Source organism: Rutilus rutilus (genome assembly GCF_951802725.1).
Source record: "Rutilus rutilus genome assembly, chromosome: 18".
NCBI classification, from domain to species: domain Eukaryota; kingdom Metazoa; phylum Chordata; class Actinopteri; order Cypriniformes; family Leuciscidae; genus Rutilus; species Rutilus rutilus.
The window spans coordinates 16,625,095-16,647,809 of NC_140231.1; the positions used below are offsets into that span (position 1 = coordinate 16,625,095).

Consider the following 22,715-nt stretch of genomic DNA (forward strand, 5'->3'; position numbering starts at 1 on the left):
CCTCCGCTCCCCAGAGGTCTGCTAGAATAGCAATTACGGGTTGTATGCTCTCTGTGAGACTCCTTGTAAGATATCCTGACTGTGGGGCGACGTTAGGTCTCCTCTCGATTTAGAGAATCGTCATGCTCAGGACTCTGCTCCTAGAGCTCAGCTAATGTTTTTAGGCTCTTTGTGAGCCTCCTTGGCTGCTGCGAGAGAGATATTTTAAGGTAGGGTAGTATGCTAGGTTGTTAGGCAAGGCAAGGCAAGGCAAGGCAAGTTTATTTATATAGCACATTTCATACACAATGGCAATTCAAAGTGCTTTACATAGAAGAAATTAAAATAATAAAAAGAAATAAGAATAATTAAAACAGTTTAGAAGAATACAAAATAAAATACAGTACAAACAGTCGGACGAACATTGGCACAGTGCTCATTCAGTAAATGCATAGTTAAACAGATGTGTTTTGAGTCTGGATTTGAAAGTGACTACTGTAGGAGCACGTCTGATCTCTTCTGGAAGCTGGTTCCAGCTGCGGCTGGCATAATAGCTAAAAGCGGACTCGCCATGCTTAGAGTGAACCCTTGGTATTTCTAGCTGATATGATCCTAATGATCTGAGTGATCTGTTGGGTTTATATTCAGTGAGCATATCTGCAATGTATTGAGGTCCTAGGCCATTGAATGATTTATATACCAGTAATAATACTTTAAAATCAATCCTAAATTTAACTGGGAGCCAGTGTAAAGACCTGAGGACTGGTGTGATATGTTCATATTTTCTGGTTCTGCTCAGAATCCTGGCGGCAGCGTTCTGTATGAGCTGCAACTGTCTTATGGTCTTTTTGGGAAGGCCAGTGAGGAGTCCATTACAATAATCCACCCTGCTGGTGATGAAAGCATGAACAAGTTTCTCTAAGTCTTGTCTGGAAACAAAGCATCTTATTCTTGCTATATTTTTCAGATGATAGTATGCTGATTTAGTTATTGCTTTGACATGACTACTGAAACTAAGGTCTGACTCTAGTGTCACACCAAGATTCCTGACTTGATTTTTAGTTGTTTGACCCCTAGAGTGAAGGTATGCGTTCACCTTGAGAACTTCATCTTTGTTTCCAAACGCAATGACTTCAGTTTTGTCTTTGTTTAACTGAAGAAAGTTTTGACACATCCAACTGTTAACTTCATCAATGCATTGGCACAGGGAGTCAATGGGGCTGTAATCGTTAGGTGATAGGGCTAAGTAGAGCTGTGTGTCGTCTGCATAGCTGTGGTAAGCAATTTGGTTCTTTCTCATTATTTGGCTCATTGGGAGCATATACAGGTTGAACAGGAGTGGCGCAAGAATTGAGCCTTGAGGGACTCCGCATGTCATGGATGTCCACTCAGACTTATGGTCTCCTATACTCACATAATAACCTCTCCCATCTAAGTATGACCTGAACCATTTTAGGACTATCCCAGAAAGCCCCACCCAGTTTTCCAGCCTGTCCAGAAGTATGTTATGATCGACGGTGTCAAATCACCGTCGACGGTGTCAAAAGGTTGTTAGACTCTCTGGGAGCCTCCTTGGCTACTGACCTCAGTGTGGAGTTTTGCTAGGCCTCTCATTATGAGAGTTGTTGTATTAAAGTGTTAGTGTTCACTCTTCAGGGCTGCCTGAACCAAAGTTCTGAGTGTTATGCTCTCTGTGAGCCTCCTTGGACGCTGGCCTAAATATGAACGTAGTTAGGCTTCCTCTCTTTAGAGTTATCCTGTTATCCTCCGGTCTATGATTGTGTTGCTGTTGTGCACCTTAGATATGAGGTCTCCTTTGTGTTTGCTCAGCCAATAGGGCACTCATCAAGTCAGCATGGCGGTGTAGCTATTCCGTTCCCCATAGCACCGTCTAGGGGACGCAGCACGAATTCCCTTTCGAAAGGGAACGTCTCAGGTTACACATGCTACCATGGTTCCCTGAGAAGAGGAACGAGACGCTGCGTCCCTTTGCCATGTTTCCGGTAGTACTGCACACATCTCTTTCAGACAAGAAGTGGATTACATATTTCACAGGTGCCCTTTTATACTTGCGGTAACACCAATGGCTGAAGGACTGGGACGAGTATAAAAATAATAAACTGTATGAAATAAACCCCAGTATAGAAAGAAGTGTCTTCCAAAACTTAAAATCAAGACATGACCAAGTCGTCTTCACTAGTTGCCGACTGGTCAAGACTTACACATGGGATTTTATTGATAGGCGAAGTTCCTCCTTTATTTCTCTTGACAAGTTCCTTTGACTGTTAAACATATGGTGGACTGTAATTTTTATGACACTTGCTAGAAATTGCAGATATTTTAAAATGTATCACTTGAATATGTTTTAGATTTTCTATCTTATGTCAAGTTGAAATGTTTTATATAGTAATACAAGTTTTCATTATTGTGATATTGACCTTGTGTTTGCCATGTAAATAGCCTTGATGCTAACATGGCGTTAATTTACCAACCAAACGAACAAGCACCAGTGGTGACGTCATAGGCTGCCACTAGCCAATGTCAAGTTCATTGTCATGTTTAGACTAATGCTTTAGATACCGGTGTAACAATATTAGCTCAAAGGGGAAATATTAATAATAATCCATAATTACCAATTATGATTAATTATTAATATTTGGGTCAGTTAATTAGATTAACTTTGAGGTAAGCTAAATTAATTGTGGGCCCCCTCCCACTATCAACGTGAAGGACAGTTGAGGCCAGCAGCTAAGAGGAAGGCAGGGCTAACGGAACGGCCTTTTAAAGCTTGATTAAAAGACACACCTTGCAGGCTGGCTCACCCAATGAGAAGGGTGGAATTTCTGGCGGGAGTTTCCTCTGTGACGAAGATTTATGAGCCTTTGTCTTAAGCGTGCTCACTCGAACTGGCATGCTGAATTGGTGTTTGATGACGAAACTAAGAAAGATTCTTGTAACACTAATATGTTGCACAGCTATCGGCATATCATGTACACAATCATTTCGATCTTCAAAGTACCAATTTATAGAGACCAAACATGGTATAAGTGGGGTTATATTGACCGTTGGTCCTGTAACAAAATACATAGTATCAAAGAGATAATAGTATCAACAGATAATAGTATAAAATAAAAAAAAACACAACACAAGACAGTAAATGACATTCACAAAATGTTCTGGAATGTATGTTAATTTCATGTTAATCAGTTCATCGAGTCTGTTCTAATATCTGTAGGTTTTGTAGCAGGGGTTGCAGCAGAGGCCCTGTCCACATTACTAAGAGCCATAAAACTCCTTATCTGATCGTTGCCGGGGTGACTAAGATCTTCTTGCCCTGTTTGGGGGATGGGACCCCAGATCACAGAGTGAAGTTTAAAGATTTTTATGGTACATATACCAAATAATTGTGTCTGATTTGGTCTCAGTCGTTACACCGTGACGCTGGAGGCATTCCCCATAGCCCCTCTAGGGGATGCAGTGTCTTGTTACTCTTGTCAGGGAACCATGGTAACATGCGTAACCTAAGACGTTTGCCGAACATGTTCTGTTGGATAAAAAAATTGTTACCAATAAAAAATTTGATTTAGAGAAATGTTTTACTCCCAGTTCACCTAACACACACTGCATGTTACAGGATGTGAGATGGGTATAATTGTCATAATGGGAACTTGCTATTTATAGATAATGATTTGAAAAGATTATCTATCTTTGAAAGATAAAGTTCAACCTCAAGTCGCCTTCCACATCGTATCTTTATTAGGGCTGGGCAAAAAAAAAATCTTTTCGTTAATTTTTTTTTAAATGTGGTCAATTCGATATCAATTCTCAAAAGCCACGAATAATTTTTTCATGTATATTCAATAATATCTGATTGACGTTAATCTTATTACTAGTCTTTCACACTAGATGTCATCCTCTTATTTACCTTGCGCGACAGCAGGGACCCTGTCATTCATTCAGTGCTTAACATTCCGAATGCGTGTGCTCCTTTCAGCATGAAAGACGTTCTGGACAGTTGAAGGAACTGTCACTGTTGCGATCGGGCCAGTGCTCCATGGTCACAAAAGTTTATCATTTGCACGCATTTTCAAGCCTAGCCAATTTAAGCATTCAAGCAAAAGAGAACGCTTGCGCTTGCGCACACACCCGCAGTGCACACAGCTGCGCATCTCAGACAGCATGCAAATAATACAGTGAATTCTCTTTCACATCTCCCTGCCCCCTTCACACAGATTTATCTTAAAATGTCAGTCTTTGCGAGTATTCAAGTAAACGGTCAGTTATGGCTCAAGTAAAAAGTAGAGAAAGAATGCATGTGCATCATTATATTGGGTCCGTGCATTAGTCTTAAAGTGACAGCAGCCTAATATCCCTGCTGCTGTCTGTTTTAGAGCCCTATTTTAACGATCGCAAGTATCAAACGCAAGTATCAAACGTAAGTATCAAACGCGAAACGCAAGTAACTTTGTGGGTGGATCTCTGGCGCTGTTGCTATTATACAAGTGGGATAAATGACTCTTGCGATGACATAAATCTAAAATGTGTTGGTCTGAAGCAGCTACATTACTCATAGGTGTGGTTTGGGCGTAACTTGAAGTAAACCAATCAGAGCGACATCTCACATTCCCTTTAAAAGCAGGCGCGCTTGTTCCATGGCGGATTGCTATTATAACGGCGGATTTGCCAGGCGCACACCAGGAGCGGTTCAAGGCCGAGGAGACCGACGTTCTCGTCAGGGCCGTAAAAGACAGGGTAAATGTGTAAGGTAGATTTATGCCTATTTTTTCACATCTTCATGGACACCACAATGATTTCCCTCGTGTGGAATATTTTTCTTTGTAATTATGTATGGTTTGCAAAAATGTAAACTGCTGCATCTGTGTAGAGTAGAGAAGCAAAGTGTATGCGCGTTGTGCACACGCTACATTACGGCCAAACATGCGCCCTTAAAATAGCATCTGAATAACGCGCCACTGACTTTAGACTAGGTTTTTCCTGGTCTGTGGCAGAATTGTTTTCTGGAACTGCAAAAGAGCACCAGGGAACGTTTGCGCCGGAACACGCCGCCTCTTTCGCTGAACCGCCCCCCCGGGAGCGCAAGTTCATTCCCTAATTTACCGACACGCGTCTGTGGAGGGAAAAGTCTGCTGTGTGTCGGGTACAAAATAGGAATGATACATGCGTCGATGTACAAAGTCAATTGCGCTGGGTGCAAGATAGGGCCCCAAATGTTAGTCACACTACAAACGACAAAGAAATTACTCCCTGCTCATTGAATAGCGTTTTTGTAATTGTAATAAGGATTAACCTTTATTTAATTTGTACTGTGAAGATTATATGCAGTGTTTGTTTATTTATTTATTTATTTTTTTGGGTGATTTTCCTTTTATTGTGACAGGACAGTAGAGAGATGACAGGAAACGAGGTGGGAGAGAGACGGGGGATGGGATCGGGAAAGGTCCACGAGCCGGGACTCGAACTCGGGCCGCCCGAGCGCAAAGGCGCTACATGTCGGTGCACTGACCACGAGGCCATTGACGCCGACGTGTTATTTTACATTTGATTTATTCAGTTTCTGTACCTGAAAACTACTGTTAGAGCTACCTGAAAAACCTTAAAATTACTGATTATTTAATTTGTATCTTTCTTTTGTATTTATTTACTTGTGCAATTGCTTGTAGTTTAATTTTTTACTTTTTTATTAATAAATGTTTACTTGTCTTTAATAATCTTTGAAATGTATATTAGTTAATAGGTTTAGCTGTGGTATCGAAATGGGAATCAAAATCTAAAGTTTTGGGTGTCATAACCTTATTTATTACAATATAAGGATACATGGGTCAAAAACAACAAAAACGATAACTATTTAATTAATGTATTATTATTATTATTATTATTATTATTATTAGTTTTGTGGTGGGGCCAGTGAAAATTTAATCATTGAATTAACTGAATCGAATCAATACCCAGACCTAATCTTTATACTGTATAAAGGCCCGGTTTCACAGACAGGACTTAGGTTTAAGCCAGGATTAGGCCTTAGTTCAATTAGGACATTTAAAGGGTAACTCTCACCAAATTGCAACCTAGGCTATTTTTGTTAATCTACCCGAGTCAAACATTTGTGTAAAAGCATAATTAGAATGGAAACACTAAGGAGGCTCGACACAACATGACTTGTGTGTGCTTGAAGTATCACCAGGGGCTCTACACATGAACTCGAGCATTGACAACATTGTTTGTGTACAAAAGTTTACTAAAAAGAAAGGTTTTGTACGACTCACTTTATCAGTTAGTGTTTCTGGTGGCTGGAATTTTGTCAGTCAAAAGTAGTCGATCTCCGAATGCAACGTAATGAACTGAGCTTTCCCTTGTTTCCCTGAGCTTTTACTGTCCTCATGTTACGTTGCATTCGAAGATCGACTACTTTGTGTACACAAAAAAATGTTGTCAATGCTCAAGTTCATGTGTAGAGCCCCTGGTGATACTTCAAGCACAGTTTCATGTTGTGTCGAGCCTTCTTAGTGTTTTAAAAATAGCAATTTTGATGCTATCACTGTAGTGCCTCTAGCACTCCCATTCAAAAGGCATTTTGACCAAAAACGAAAATACAGTCAATCTTAAAAGTGGCGTTTCCATTCTAATTATGATTTTATACGAATGTTGGACTCGGGTAGATTAACAAAAATAGCCTAGGTTGCAATTTGGCGAGAGTTACCCTTTAATTAGTTTTTATAACCATGCGTTAGAAAAAAATCATTTCTGGGGTGCATCTTGAGACAAAAAACTATTTTAATATAAGCGGTGCAAGTTGCTGTCAGTTAAGACATCTCAAACATGCATTTTAGCCTGGGACTAAGCTTAAGCCTTGTCTGTAAAACCAGGGGGAAATTTATTTTTGATGTGTTTTTAAACATTATGAAGCACAGAACAATTCATAAAACCATAATAGGAAAAAGTATTACAGACCAGGAAAAATATTTTTTTTGTTTTGGCAAACCAAAATTGTATTTGAGTGCGTAACAAAACATGAAAAACGTGACAACGTAATAATGTGTTGAATTGATCATCCCTGACCTGACACTCTTGTCCTCAGTTCAACTTTTCAGTTGAAATCTACCATCGTCGACCCTTGTCTGAAATCTGAATGCATGTTAGTGTGGTTGTAATGTTCATTTGTTACCCAAATAGCTTTTACAAAAAGGATGATGTTGAGATTTTAATTTGAATAGATTTTGAAGATGACCTTGTGACATTTTAAACTTGCAAAACCATTGCTGGAGAGAAAACACAGTAGTGCAATTATACTTTAGCCTCCACTTCTCTTGGTTTCCCAATTAAAACCAAATTTACTACTTGCCATAAAAGGTTGTAATGGGATCAATGTTTATGTTTTCATTTGACAAAATCAGACTTGCAACTATTTTTATGTATTTGTCATTTTGTATGTTTCCTTTTGGCTGAATTCTTTTGACGTTCTGGTTGATATCATTTATGATCACAGTGCACTAGAGGATACATTATTTTAGGCATACTTTTTCTCTGATTTTATAAAATAGTGATTATACACTATTAAAATCAAAGTTTTTGATTAAGACATAAACCTTTTTTTTTCTTCTTTTTTTTTGGGACTCTGAGGTTTCCTGGAGCCGCCTGCACCCTCACTACTAGCATTTAGAATTTAATTAATTTCCTCAGAATTAGAACTGCTTTGGCTGCCAGTGAAAATATAGTGCTTTTGTATTCATAGTTTGCAAACTGAGCAAAATTAATTCTTTCAATGTGAGTAATGTGCTATGCAAATAAGAAGTTGTACTGTAGGCATTCTGTCATTGGGCAAAACTGTAATATACTGTAAATGTATATGTTTTTCTTCATTTTTGGCGTGATGAATAGGACTTTTGATTTAATTTCCTTAATTTGAACTCAACCCATTTATTTTCCTTTGTGCTCTCCCCATAACTCGTTTTAAGATGCAATTGTTCATATTCTCGTGCATATTCTCGTACTCAGTGTGCAAGCCAGTTCAAATAAGTCTCTATTGGATCCATTGTGTGTCTTGAGATATCAGCGATTTTACTTTCTGTAAGGACCAAAGATGTAACTAGATAAGAGAATGAGCCAGGCTTCGGTTTTCTGCATCTATAATCTTTTAACCAAGTTCAGGAATGGTGCCTCTGACTTTGTACTTTTGACTTTTTTTCACAGGTGATCTGGAATCAGGTAAGAATGCTTTTCTTCCTCTCAATTATCATAATACATACTCATCCCTCATCCCCTGAGATTGCACATGGCTGCTGAAAGCTTTTTGATATGCACATTCTCTCTTCATAGTCTCAGGGGCCTAGATGTGGTGTTCAGCATGTATCCATTCAAGATATGAGCAAGTTTCACAAGCAATTTTGATTTGAGGCAGTAAGAAACATGTGGCCCACCATTAACATTTGGACTATCTTTTGCCTTTTCTTTTTAGCTGCAGCTGGTTTTTGTGGAAACGGGGACTGCTTGGTCGCTCACACGAATTGAATCATAATGTCCTGAGCGCGGGTTGGCTTTATCTTTCTATTACATCAGAACAGACAGCTAGAGTGTCCAGGAAGCTTTGAAGTGCTGTAAAAGCTTTTATAAATTTGAACGCTCTTACACACGTTACCATTTAGACAAAAAAAATTGAGGTGATTGACACACATGTCGGGTTTTCACATCTGTGCTTTTCCACGCTGAAATAACCACATTTACCATCCCAGGCAAAATATTCCAGAGAAATTTGTCATGCTGTATTTCGGGAGCTTAGTCATATTCCTGCACACGGCTCCCGTTTAATTAGAGAACTGTATCACACATCTGAACTCACCATATCCTACCCGCCAGGTGACTCAAGATGAAAGACGAACCACTTTATAAAATAACATTTTCAGCGATTTGACAGACATTTCCAAGGGATGCATTAGCCATTAGCCACAGTAGTTAAGCGCACACACTCCACTCTACACTGTCAGCGCAAGCTTTGTTATTGAACCCCGTAGTTCAGCACTCCGATCAGCCACACTTAAATTTGAGTATATATTTAAAAAAAAATTATAATAATAGTAATTTACACAGTTCAGAAGTTTGACATCAGATAAACAAAAAAAAAAATTTATACTTTTGTTCAGCAAGCATGCATCAAAAGTGACAGAACATACTTTCTTTAGTAGCAAATCAGCATTTCATAATGATATATGAAGAATCATGTGACACTGAAGACTGGAGTAATGATGTTGCCATTACACCGGAGTAAATTACATTACATTACATCAAAATATATTAAAATAGAAAAGCTATTTTAAATTGTAATTGTATTTCACAATACTATTGTATTTTTGATCAAATAAATTAAGTCTTGAGCATAAGAGATTTCTTTCAAAATCGTTAAATGTTAAAGAACCCAAATTTTGAAAATAATTGTGTATATATTATTTCTTCTTCCTCTACCTCTTTTTCTTTATTATAATGATTTGTATTTAGGAGATTTTCAACATTTCTATTGTACACTCGAGTTAATTAGGCTAATTATCTCATGCAGGCTTTTGACTGGTGCCCAGGAGTGAATGATGGGTTATAGGTGGCAGGTTTGGGTGTTTTTTGTTCTTTTCTTTTTTACTATGAATAAAGAGGCGTCAATGAGATTGAGTTTGATGGTCTTTGTAAGGGGGAAAAAAAGAAGAAAAAACGGTGCAACAGTGCAAATGGACATTTTAGAAAGCGCGATGTATATTGTGCGATTTCAATCTATCAAACAGAATAAACTTGTTACTACCAAGAAAGTGTCTATACACAATGCTTCCTCCGGCCTAGGGTGTAGTTAGTGAGTACAAAAACAATGAATTGGAACAAATGTGTAATTTAATGGAAAACTATGCTAGTGGCGCTCTTTGGTGCGGCCGATATTTGAGCAGCCTCCGGAGTAGTAGTTGGGTGTGGAAGTGGATACTTTCCTAGAAAACAAAGTGCTTGAATTTTAGGACACTCCATGTCGTTCGCCAGACCCCCTTTGATACCGTATTGTTCTGAATATAAACCTTCCCTGATTATAAGATGCTTCCCCTCCCTCCCCTTTCCAAGATGTACAGTACCTTTGGGAAAAAGGCTTTTTTATGGAAGTGAAATAATGGCAAATGTTTTTGAAACAAAAAAGCCAGTTGAATTGCAGTACAAAAAAAAAAAAAAAAAAAGGCATTGCATTAACCATGCTTGCATATTAATGCATTGTATTTTTAAGGCTTGCATTTTTATGGGCTGAAATTCAACATGGTTGAATATTTAAGCTGTGAATATTTCAATTCAAAACATTTCAAACACATTTTCATTATTAAAAATTCAATAATCCATATTCGCCTTTCATATTTCACTTCCAAAATATTCAAACTGTTTAAAAATAGGCAATTTTCGGTCCATTTTATTTTGCTTTTCAAATTCGCTTCCACAAATTCAGTGGTTCAAATTCGACAGAAAATTCAACATTGACATCCTGCAGGAAAAGTAGTAGATTGCCAAGCATACTCTTCTGCTGTTAGTCTACCTCATCATCAGGTGGTGCAAAAGCGCGTGTTGTAGACGAAAAGCGTGCAGCACGTATTTACTTATTCATCTAAACGTCGCTCTCAGCAGCATGGACGTTAACAGTATATCGCTGCAAAGGTATTTCCAACTTCTTTTTTCTTCCAAGCAAAGGGCCATAAATGTCTCAAAGTAGCCAGAGCAACTTTTTTCTATTTACTGATATGATAAATGTCACACGGGCAAGTGGTATATGTACTTTCTTTATTTTATTTATAAAGCACTTTACAACTTCACCTGCAGACCAAAGTGCTGTATAATCAGCAGCATACAAACCACACATAAAAACATGTAACTTACTAATACAGATACTAAGCCCAACCTCTCAAAAGCTAAAGACAAGAAATAATTTTTAACACAAGCTTTAAATACATTTATACATTGTATAAATGTACAAATACATTGATCTCTCTTAGTTCAAGAGGCAGACTATTCCAAAGCCTCAGACCCGCAACAGCAAAGGCCTGATCGCCTTTTAAAAGCACAATATGTAACTTTTTTGCTTTAAAAATAGCAAAAATCACTATATCTATGTTATATATTTTTTTGTTGTGTACTTACATTATCCCGACTGTTTCCAACAACTTTCAAACCAGGAGAAATTTGTAATTTAATTCGAAGACACGTCCCGTTTCTTTATTTCCGTTTTGTTGCCGTCAATGGCGTCATATCCGCGTTGTCCCTGGTTTCCGCTCGTACTGCCATAGCAACAAGAGCCCTCTGATAGTAACCAAGGCGACTGACGTGGACAACTGTGTAGTTCGCAATGTCTATTTGCACGCTGTTGTTGTTCTGTTCAAACATTATGGACCATGGCAAGCAGACTTTGGATAAAAAAGGAGAACTAAAACGAGAATCAATATCAGCGCGGTGTTTTCGAGATACCTAGAGCTCCACGCCCCAGACTTCGACCGCTCCTAGATGTACTTTATTAAACAGGTGAGCACATTTACATAAAACTAATCAATGTTATATAGTTCAACAATGATAAAATGTTAGAATATGATCTGTATGTTATTCTAATGTTGATCTAGCTTACTGCTAGTCTCATACAGACAAACTAACACATACATTTCAACACATTCAAATGCAGTTTAGTGTGATAGTGTAATGTTAGACCAAGTGATACAGCGCTGCGTTACCTCACCAGTTTAATTTGTCTAATAAACTGACCTGTGAGTAGTAATTCTGCACTTGCGTGTAGTTCGGTAGAATGAAATGTCCATATTCCTTTTATATCCGCTTGACTCGCGTTGCATGTGGAGCTGATAGCTGTCTCTTAGCAATCCCGACCTGCTTCATATCACAGTCATGATAAAAACATTGATGTATTCACTCATCCATAAACATTATTAGATCGGTCGGCTTGACGTTGACGACAAGATCCATAATTCTTAGCAAATGTTGCGTCATCAAACTACACCTTTGTTATTGTAAGAGGTTAGCGACCCCTAGTGGTGAAAAATTCCATACTGTACGTTTAACTTTAAATGAGATCGAGGGTCAGAAAGCAATAACTTATTATTTGATCTTAAAGACCTAGGGGCTTGATGAAGAGCAATAAGCTCAGATACATAAGCCTGAGCTATTCCATACACTGCTTTAAAAACATACAGCAGAGTTTTATATTTTATCCTGAAATCCAGGGGTAGCCACCTGAGAAGCTAAAATAGGAGAAATGTGATGACTTTTCTTAGCACCCACCAGCAGCCGAGCCACCACATTCTGAACTAATTGCAAGCGTGATATAGTGGTCTGACAGGACCCCACATACAAAACATTGCAATAGTCAAGGTGAGACAGAACAAAGGCATTAATAACCTTTTCTGAATCTTTTCTCAACAGAATAGGCTTTAAACGTGCAATAGTCCTAATCTGGAAAAAGCAACTCTTAACCAAATCAAATCTTAACTCTTTATCAAATTATATATATATATATAAATCTTGTCTAGTTGAATCTTGTATAACTTAAATGAAGGTATTGATCATATTTTTTACAGTGATAGAGGATGCATTTTTGTGTCCATCACCAGATCACTTTTGAAGATCTTGTGTGTGGAATCTCTTGTTTACCTGTTAAGATTATCTGTTGCCCTCCGCCTGCATCTCTGTGGCTTCCTCTCTGGCTGAAATAGGTGGCTTTAGCATGTTTCTTCATCACTTGCAGTCTTTCAGTCTCTGTATAAGAGAGAGAGACAGAGGTTGGGGCCCCGGCAGTAATATGTAACGGGGGAAGGGGGTCTTATCGTCTTTCAGTTGGAGTGGAATAATGAAAAGAGAACTTTGTTTTTAATTAAAGCGGGACCTTTGGGCATGATTAAGGGGCTAGTGATTAATCACCTCTCTGGTCCACTGAAGAGGCTGTGCAGGTCGGGCCCAAAGCCTGTGAATGGGAATGATTTACCCATGAACCCTCCAGAGAGAGACCCGTGTTTAGATTGCGGCACAGCGGGACACTTCAATGCCGCTTTACATACGGATATGAACCTGTATAATATTTTTGGAGTGGATTTCCACAATTGAAAGGTCAGCAGTGTAATATGAGTGCGTGTCGAATGCAGTCAGATGCGGCAACGGTGGTGGGAATGGTAATATATCACGTTGAGTTTAGTGGCAAAGCAGAACAGCTGACTCGATTTTAACATCCATTTTTATGTTCAAGAGTAATATCTTCATTTGAAACTATAAGCCTTACCTACCTATTGCAGATATAGCAATATTTCAGGGAATATTATAGGTTCGGTAAAAGCTCAATCCGACAGCGTTTGTGGCATAATGTTGTTTTTCTTCAGAAATTTCCACTTGTCACAAAATCAAAAATCAAGGTTACATTGAGGCACTTACAATGGAAGTGAATGGAGACAATTTCTTAACATTTAAAACACTTACTGTTTAAGTAGTATAGTCAATCATATAAATGTATTAACGTGGTATTTGTGTGAAATATAATTTAAGCTTTTCTATGTGAAATTATATGCAATTTTACAACTTTTTTTTTGCCATGACAAGCCTTAAAAAATGACTTTAAAAATTATTTAAATAACAATTCATAGGTGCTTTTAGAAAATTATAAGCTTCACATTTCTGCTTTAAAGGTGCTCTAATCGATGTCACGCTTTTTTTAAGCTGAAACATTTTTTGTCACATACAGCAAACATCTCCTCACTATCCGCTAGCTGTCTGTCCCCTGAACGCACTGTAAATAAAACGCGGTCTCTGTAGATAGCCTAGGCTCCACAAATGGCAACAAAAACAAACTGGGCCAACCTGCACCACGAAACATAACAAACAGTGTTCCAGCCAATAACCGACAAGAATGATTTGGGGGTGGGGGTTGGAGGAGAGAGAAGCATGAAGAGGGAAGTTAGCTAGAGGAGAGATGTCCTAGACCAGGGGTTCTCAACCTTTTGCAACTCGTGGCCCACCAATGAGTGTTTAAAAACATTCCGACGACCACCTTTCCACACACATATGATAGTATGAATACAGAATAACAGAAAATTCTAAAAGTACAAAGATATACTCTGCTGTTAATCTGTTATGCCACTGTAGCAGACTAGGTCAAGTCAGCTATATAGATGAAAACTGTCCTTGTATCAAAAAGACTTTGCAAATTTACTCAGTAACCGTTCCTGTAACAATAACAGGCTAACATACCTGTAACAACAGGTCAGACACACAAGAGGGGATTCTCTCTATTCGCTGCAACATGATCTCTATACCACGAATGTTATTTCTCGTGCCATTTATACGCCAAAAATGTTTTTTTTGCGTGCATATGCTACGCACTGAAAACCCTTGGTTAGGATGAGGGGTGGGGAGTGCGTGCGTATTACACGCCATACAGTGCATATCATATGCACGCGAAAACTGCGTATCATATGCACGCAAAAACTATTTTTGGCGTATAAATGGCACGAGAAATAACATTCGTGGTATAGATACGAAATGTTCAACAAAATTCATTCACCCCAATTTACATAGCCTACTGTAAGTGTAATTTATCAAATACAGTTAGCGATATGAACATGACTGTTTAAAACAATATTATGTTGGCTTCCCAACACAGCCCAGTTTTGTTCAAATGTCTCGGCAGCTTTGATGGTTTTAGCGCCTCATTTGACAACATTTCTCCACATTCAACACCTGAATCCACATTCAACAACATTTCTCCACACGCGCCTTCGACTTAAGGGGGTCGCACACCGGACGAGAAGCGCAGCGGCACGTCTTTAAAATTTGAACACAAGTACGCACACCGGCTGTTCAAAATCCTGTTGCGCCACAGAGCGCCATTTACATAGTTTTATATTAAATTTACTACATTATATTTGTCTCAAAGCGTCGTTAATGTAGCCTATATACTGACTTCACCCTGTGCTGCAAGATACATTTAGTTTTATATTCATTTACAAAAATCAGCTGCGTGGATGAAAATGATCAGATTTTCAGGTGAGATTCTCAATTAATTCAGTTAATGTAGTTCAGACTGCGGACTCAGAAACGATTGTATTTAATTGTAATTGTAAATTTAATTGCAATCATAACAGTACAGACATTATCTTAATTTCGTAATGTCCTTAAACATAACAATATTGCTGGACATAAACTGAGAAAGTGCGCGTCCAGTGTTCGATACCTCGAGTTGTAGACGCAGCGCTGCGATTCTCGTCTGTGTGCGACCCCCTCAAACTGCCCTTATAAAACCAAATTTAATGTATTCAGCGTCATATTTTCTCACCACACACTTCGAAGCTTTTCCTTGCACAGGTCTGTCTCCCACATATGCTTTTCTTTTCAGAAAACGATCCACATTACGGTAACGTAATGTTACTGCATCTGATAGAACAACGTTCAATCTGACGTGATTGGTGTTGCGATATTTAAACCTAAATTAGCTTTTAGATAATGCATCTTGACTTGACTTGAGTGTTTTTGATCATATAAATTCATAAGAACAATTAGATAATTAGAAAATAACAAGATTTGTAAATAAAAAATAAAAAAATAAAAAAATTGGGGGGTAGTCTATCACTGCCTACATGGCCCACCAGATAGCGCTCCGAGGCCCACCAGAGGGCCGCGGCCCACCGGTTGAGAATCACTGTCCTAGACAACGACTAATGTTAGAATTATATTCTCTTGAATTTTGATTTGGCCGACACACGACCAAAGAAATGACGTTCCGATGAACAAATAGCAAAGAAGAGGGAAAAGAAGAACGCGAGAAGTCCCAAATTTACATCGGAAAAGCACGGAAGGGAGGGGGAGGGGAAGGGATGAGGAGGAGTGAGGGTCGAGCTAGCTTCCGTTTTGTTTGACAATACTTTGAACGTCAATAAGTGACGTCACCCAACATCACTTAGAGCACAAATCCTGAAAAACTGGCCCATTTTACTTTCATTGTGAGTGCCTCATCATAGCCTCAATTTGAGTTTTTTTTTTTTTTTTTTAAAGAACACGTTGGATAAGTATTTTTTGTGGTAATCAACATAATGCCATAAATGCTCTAAATTGAGTTTAACTTGTGTTGAACCCTAAATATTCATTTCAGACCCACTAAACACACACACACACACACACACACACACACACACACACACACACGCACACAGAGAGAGGAAAGATTCACTATCTCACTAATGACCCAGGCCCCAAACTAAGCTAATTCGTAATCCTGAATGTATAATGGCTTTGCAATGAGCTTAAATGAGCATATCATGTCCTTGACGTGGCCTTGGCATTCAGCAGAACAGGAAAAAGAGGAATAGAAGGAATCATGATTTTCATAAGTGCTTATTTCACAGGCAGCTGCATTTCTCTTTCATCTTGACTCATTTTGTCTTACTTTCTCCCTCTCTCTCTTTCTCCTGTCCTTCTCCTATTCGTACATTTGTCAACAACCAGCAAGAAACAGCGGGGCAAATATCCATGCTTATTTACCATAATCTGATTGTTAAATGGCGGGTATTTGAAGTATGCAGCTGCCCCCCCCTGTCGTTAAGATCTTATCACAGTAGTAAATATCACAAAGACACAATCCTTTTACCACTACACACTTATTCACCTGAGACTGTAGGCTCCTTGATTGTAAAGTCATGTGCTGCATACTAAACACAAACGAATACGAGATCCCTCCGCCTTCACCACAGAGGTTTGGTACCCGCAGCTGTTGTTGCTGTGGCGAGTAAACCGTCTGCATTTTTTTTAAGGTGAATTAATGCAAGTAAATCTCCGTGCCTCTTTCCTCCCTGAATCTCATCCGTGTAGAAATCCAAGCCAAAGTTGCTGGCAAGGTCAGGGCTCAGAGCTGGTCCAAAACCTAAGCTACAAAGCATACCCATTTCGGATGAGCCGCGCCGTTTCTCCATCCAAGAGATCCGGAGGAAGAAAAAGGTTTCTCTTTTTCACATGACCTTGGAGGACTTTCTTTTTTTTTGTGCCTCTATTGTTATAATATTAACCCTCTGATTGCTGATGAAGCTTTTTTATTCTCTAGAGCAGCAGATGGTGATAGTGACACTGTCATTGGTTGACATTGTTTAGGGTTCTCTGAGAGATCACCTTCTGAAGAGGACATTAATCAATGCAGCCGTAACCAAGCCTTTGAAAAGGTCACCTGATTGGCTGCATGCTTGGTGACAATCAGAGTGGCAAATCGGCCAAGAACGCATTTATTCACTGAGATAAGAGGGCCAATTGCACTGAAACTGTCAGGAAACATCCAGGCCGCATTTCACTCCAAAATCAACAAAACTACAAATTATATGTTGCTTAAAGAAAAAACAGCATGGTTTTTTTGGATCAAGATTTTTCGGGTTTTTTTGCATGTGACATTTCATGACATTTAAGCATGACATTTATTTATTTTAATGTATTATTATTTTTTCAGTACAGTTGCATTTATCTGTAGCTTGTTAGGTTTTGTTAATCATCTGTTTTTTTTTGTTACCAATTGCCATATTATATATATTTGTATTGTTTTTAGCAAATGGTATTCTTTAAATGTTTGATTTGTTTCAAGAATTTTGAGAGAGTATAGGATCTTTCCCCCATTGTTTATCTATAGTGCAACCCTTTGATTCATGATTTAAGTCTCACTGGAATTTTTTTCCCCTTGAACTAAAATATAACCATATCCAATGTTTTTTTCCTACCGAAGAGTAACATTTGGGGGAGGGGGAAGGGGGGACTATGTTTTCATAATGTTGTGAAATTTGTTTCTTTATCCATTTAATGATTAAGTGAATACCTATCTCGAGACTGTGAGGGAGTCATGATCCACTTCAGACGGGTTCATTTAGTTTGTTATGTTGCCTATTGATTACTGTTAGTGTGGGCAGAGAGTACACTCAACACATTTAGCCTCAATCAGGAGCAATATAGATAAATGCTTATTTCCTCTTTCATTTCTCATTACTGAAAGCCTCGTACTTTATTTTTTATAAAAAAAAAAAAGTAATCTTTTTTGCAGGTTTTGTTGTTTTTGGTGGCTAGGGATGCACTGAAATTTCAGCTGTCAAAATTTTTCGGCCGAAATTTTTCTTTATATAAAATTTTTTTTTTAAATTGCAATTAATTTTTCGACCGTTGTTTCGGTTTGATTATGTTTAATTAAACATGTCAGCTGTGTGGACACTAGCTCGGGATTGACAATAGTAATTTCTCGATTTTAATCAGTAATGATAAGGTTTCTTAAAACAAATCTTTTTAAAAAGCAGCCTATTTTTACGAACAATTTTGCATGTGACATTTAATGACATTTAAGCATCTACATTTATGTATTCTTTATATGTATTATTTATTATTATTTTTAGTACAGTTATATTTATCTGTTGCTATCAGTTTTTGTTGATCGTCTGTTTTATTTATTTATTTTTTAATTAGAAAAGGGTATTCTTTAAGGCAAGACACGGCAGGCAAAAACTTCGTTTTTTTTTTTACTGGTCAATTTTGAGATTTTTGGATATTTGTCTTCAATAACATGTCTTCTTTCAGACTTGTGTTGAAAAAAAGTCCGAAATACACATTTAGGTCTTTATTTTATTACACTTTGTCTGTTTGCGTCTGTAGATTTCTCATAAATTCAACAAAAGTTCGCGTTCTAAATCAACGTGCTGCTCCTCGATCTCTGCCGGCACCCTGTCAACACATGCACCATTAGGAAGCTCTCTCTCTTGTGTACAATCCTGTCGGATCCAAATGTGGTCATTTCCTTTTTATCAGCAACCAATCGTGAAAGTAAAAGGGCTGAATGCGCAATCTCATTGGCTGATGAAAAATCTTTAAAGCCTGTTTTCTCAAAATGACTTTTCTCTCATACTCCAAGTCCGAAATCTCCACTTCAGTAGCACCTACTGTATATACACCAAACTTTCCAGACTTGTACCTAGTTATATTATGAAGACATTTACAGAGGGATTTGTAAATATATTATTCCTAGCGTGATTTATATAACATTTTATGCCAAAAATATAATAATTAATAATTTTTTTAAGGCTATTGACAGTATGTGAACACAATGAAAAAAATATTTTTAACCTGGCTTTATCCAATACTCAGATATCGATTTTTTAAAATATATGCACATTAGTGTATATTTGATTTAGATATTGCCTGATTTGCATATTTAAACATTAAATTACAGAAAACTTGTTTTCTCATCATAATGTAGGTAATCAACTGGGAAAGTTTCATGGTGATATCTGCTAGTTAAAAATTTTACCCTATTCACCTGTAGTGCCTTAAATGTTTGATTTGTTAAAATAAATTTGAGAGAGTATAGGATCTTTTCCCTATTGTTTATCTATTGTGCAACTCTTTTCTTCATTATTGCCTCTGTTAAAATTGTGTTTTTCCTTCAGTTGATGAATGAACAAAACTTCACTAAACATTTGTGAAGTTCCATCCAATAATTGCAAGAAGCTTCGTTACTTTTAACATGAAACAAAGTCTTAACTTTCGATTTTATTAAGAAATTCAAATGGTAAATGTCGTTTTTAGTACAGCGTGACGGATCACTTTACTTATCCTGTTAGTGTATGTTTGAATACATCTGTCATAAAAAAACAAGTTATTACAGTTTATTGTCATTTAAATGTTATTTATATTTCACCAACTGGAGCAGAACAAATTCTGTTTATATAAAATCTGCCTTATGTGCAGTTTAGATGTTTGTACAACTCAGTTTTAGCTATCTGAGTGCTGATTATTAAATAAGCTTGATTAATTAATAGGTTATTTATTTTTGGTTTCGGTTTGCATTGCCTTCCTTGTGATTCTAACATTAAAGGAGACATATCATGCTTTTAAATTGTTCCTTTTTACATATAAATCATACATTTGTAGTCTATATAAAGCGCAACTGCAATGCTTGGGTCTGAATTCCTCATTATTATAGCTCCACAGGCCCCTTTTCTAACCCTTTTCTGATGTGCGTCTGAGAGCAACTCGTTTTGGTGCGGTCTCTTTAAATACAATTGAGACACTTCATACCCCGCCCCCTCTCCAGGTTGCAGAGGTTCAACTCCACCCCATTCGGCCATTTTTGTAGTTTGATAGCAGAGATACGATTATCTAGCAGCACAGAAACTTTTTATTCACACGTTATTAACAAAATGTCAACAAAGGAAGACTTGTCCAGCCAGCCTTACATGTTCGAGCCAGAGTCGGAGCCGGAGCGAGATGAAAATGAAGACGACGAACCTGTAGAACAACGTCTTCATATGGATGTATCGCAATGGTGTGTTACTGTATTTACACATGAAACTTTGGTCTTACCACCGTGTCGATTTATTTTGATTAATATGTGCGAGGGAGAGAGAGCAACACAGCGTCTAGTTTGGACACGGTGAAGTCTTGTTTACACTTTCGCCTGGCTCCGAAGAGAGAGAGAGAGCGCGCGCGCGACCGGGTCTCTCTCTCTGCTCGTTCTTTCAGTTAAACATGCGCCCTGTCACAAGCGCGGCAGTTCATCTACATTAGACGGTGTAATGAAGCGTGTGGGTTACTACATCCAACAACCGAACATTTTAACTTACCCTCTCGTAACTTCTGCATCCTTTAGCGGCTTGGACTACAAAATTGCAGCGAGAAATAAAAATGGCGGATTGCTCGAAGTGTTGGGCCGGAAGTCAATGTCCTTATTTGGCAGTTCCGCTGCAAATACTGTGACGTAATAGTTCAAAAAACGTCATAGATAACAGAAAAATCGGAACAGGTTGAAAAATATGACCAAAACAGAATATAAAGATATCAACGAAGCACCTGAAGAGAATAATTTCAACTTTTCTGTACTTCTAAACACTCCAAATATACAACAAAATGCATTTAAAGGCACAGTATGGAATTTTTTGCCACTAGGGGTCGCTAACCTATTTACAATAACAAAGGCGTAGTTTGATGACGCAACACATGCTAAGAATTATGGATGTTGTCGTCAACGTCAAGCCGGCCGATCTAATAATGTTTATGGATGACTGAATACATCGATGCTTTTATCATGACTGTGATATGAAGCAGTTCGGGATTGATAAGAGACAGCTATCAGCTCCAAACGCGATGCGAGTCCCACGGATATAAAAGGAATATGGACATTTCATTCTACCGAACTACACGCAGAATTACTACTCACAGGTCAGTTTATTAGACAAATTAAACTGGTGAGGTAACGCAGCGCTGTTTCACTTGGTCTAACATTACACTATCACTCTAAACTGCATTTGAATGTGTTGAAATGTATGTGTTAACGTTAGTTTGTCTGTATGAGACTAGCAGTAAGCTAGATCAACATTAGAATAACATACAGATCATATTCTAACATTTTATCATTGTTGAACTATATAATATTGATTAGTTTTATGTAAATGTGCTCACCTGTTTAATAAAGTACATGTAGGAGTTGTCGAAGTCTCGGACGTGGAGCTCTCGTTTATATACTGTCTATGGGAGCTCTCGGCATCTCGAAAACACCGCGCTGATATTGATTCTCGGTTTAGTTCTCCTTTTTTATCCAAAGTCTGCTTGCCATGGTCCATAATGTTTGAACGAAACAACAACAGCGTGCAGATAGACATTGCGAACTACACAGTTGTCCGCGTCAGTTTGGTTACTATCAGAGGGCTCTGGTTGCCATGGCAGCACGAGCGGAAACCAGAGACAACACGGATATGACGGCATTGACGGCGACAAAACGGAAATAAAGACACGGTCCGTGTCTTCGAATTAAAATATAAATTTCTCTGGATTTAGAAGTTAATTGGAACTGTCGGGATAATGTAAATACACAACTTTAAAAAATATATAACATAGATATAGTGATTTTTTTTATATTTTTAAAGCAAAAAAAAATACATATTGTGCCTTTAAGGGCTAAAAAAGTGGATTTAGCATGATATGTCCCCTTTAAGAAAGCGTAGATGAGAAAAGTTCTTTTCCAGAACCGACAGTAAGACACTGTTAGTTTGTTTGCTTTATTTTACTGCGGATAGGCCCCACACTGTTCGCCCCAGGCTTTTCAGAGAGACTGAAAATAAAAAATAATGCAGTGACAACTTTATTGGATTCGACAGCAATGTCGCAAACACACAAGTGCGAGGAATGTTTTTACCATGTGGCACTATTGCTTCTGTTACAGATCATTTGTTATTTAGAGTATTTATACTGTAGCGCCACATTCAAACTGAGAATAGTTGTGATAGTTATGCTTTGCTGGTCTTTCCTTTGCTTCGGCATTTATGGGCTTAATACGTGGGATTCCTGGATATGGAGAATGCTTTCTTTGTTGTAACCTTGTAACTTTGACTCTTCAAGAGAGATTGTAATGCTCCAAAGAGATTGTAAAACTAATCCAGATGAATTGGTTTGGTCCACATTTTCTAAAGAGACTGGATCACTGTATATGATGAACAGATTGAATTTAGGCTTTTAATAACTTATAAACATTGATCAGTGAACATAAACAGAAGCTCAAACGGACTTGATTGAAATGCGAGACCTAACCTCTTGCGGAAGCGCAAATGTGATGTGTAACACAATGATAAACCTCATTGGTTCTTGCGGAAGCTCAACAGTGATGTGTAACACAATGATGAATCTCATTGGTCCTCGAACATCAAGTGAACATGCTTGAGCTTTCA

The 22,715-nt window shown here is 38.0% G+C and overlaps 1 protein-coding gene across 1 annotated transcript in view; it reads left to right on the top strand.

Moving 5' to 3' along the window:
- Positions 1-22,715, top strand: part of nrxn2a (neurexin 2a) — a 432,089-nt gene that overhangs the window by 136,226 nt on the left and 273,148 nt on the right. The window contains exon 7 of the mRNA XM_084387273.1: positions 8,188-8,202. Coding sequence (XP_084243399.1) covers positions 8,188-8,202 — 15 coding nt within the window. The remainder of the gene's footprint in view (positions 1-8,187; positions 8,203-22,715) is intronic.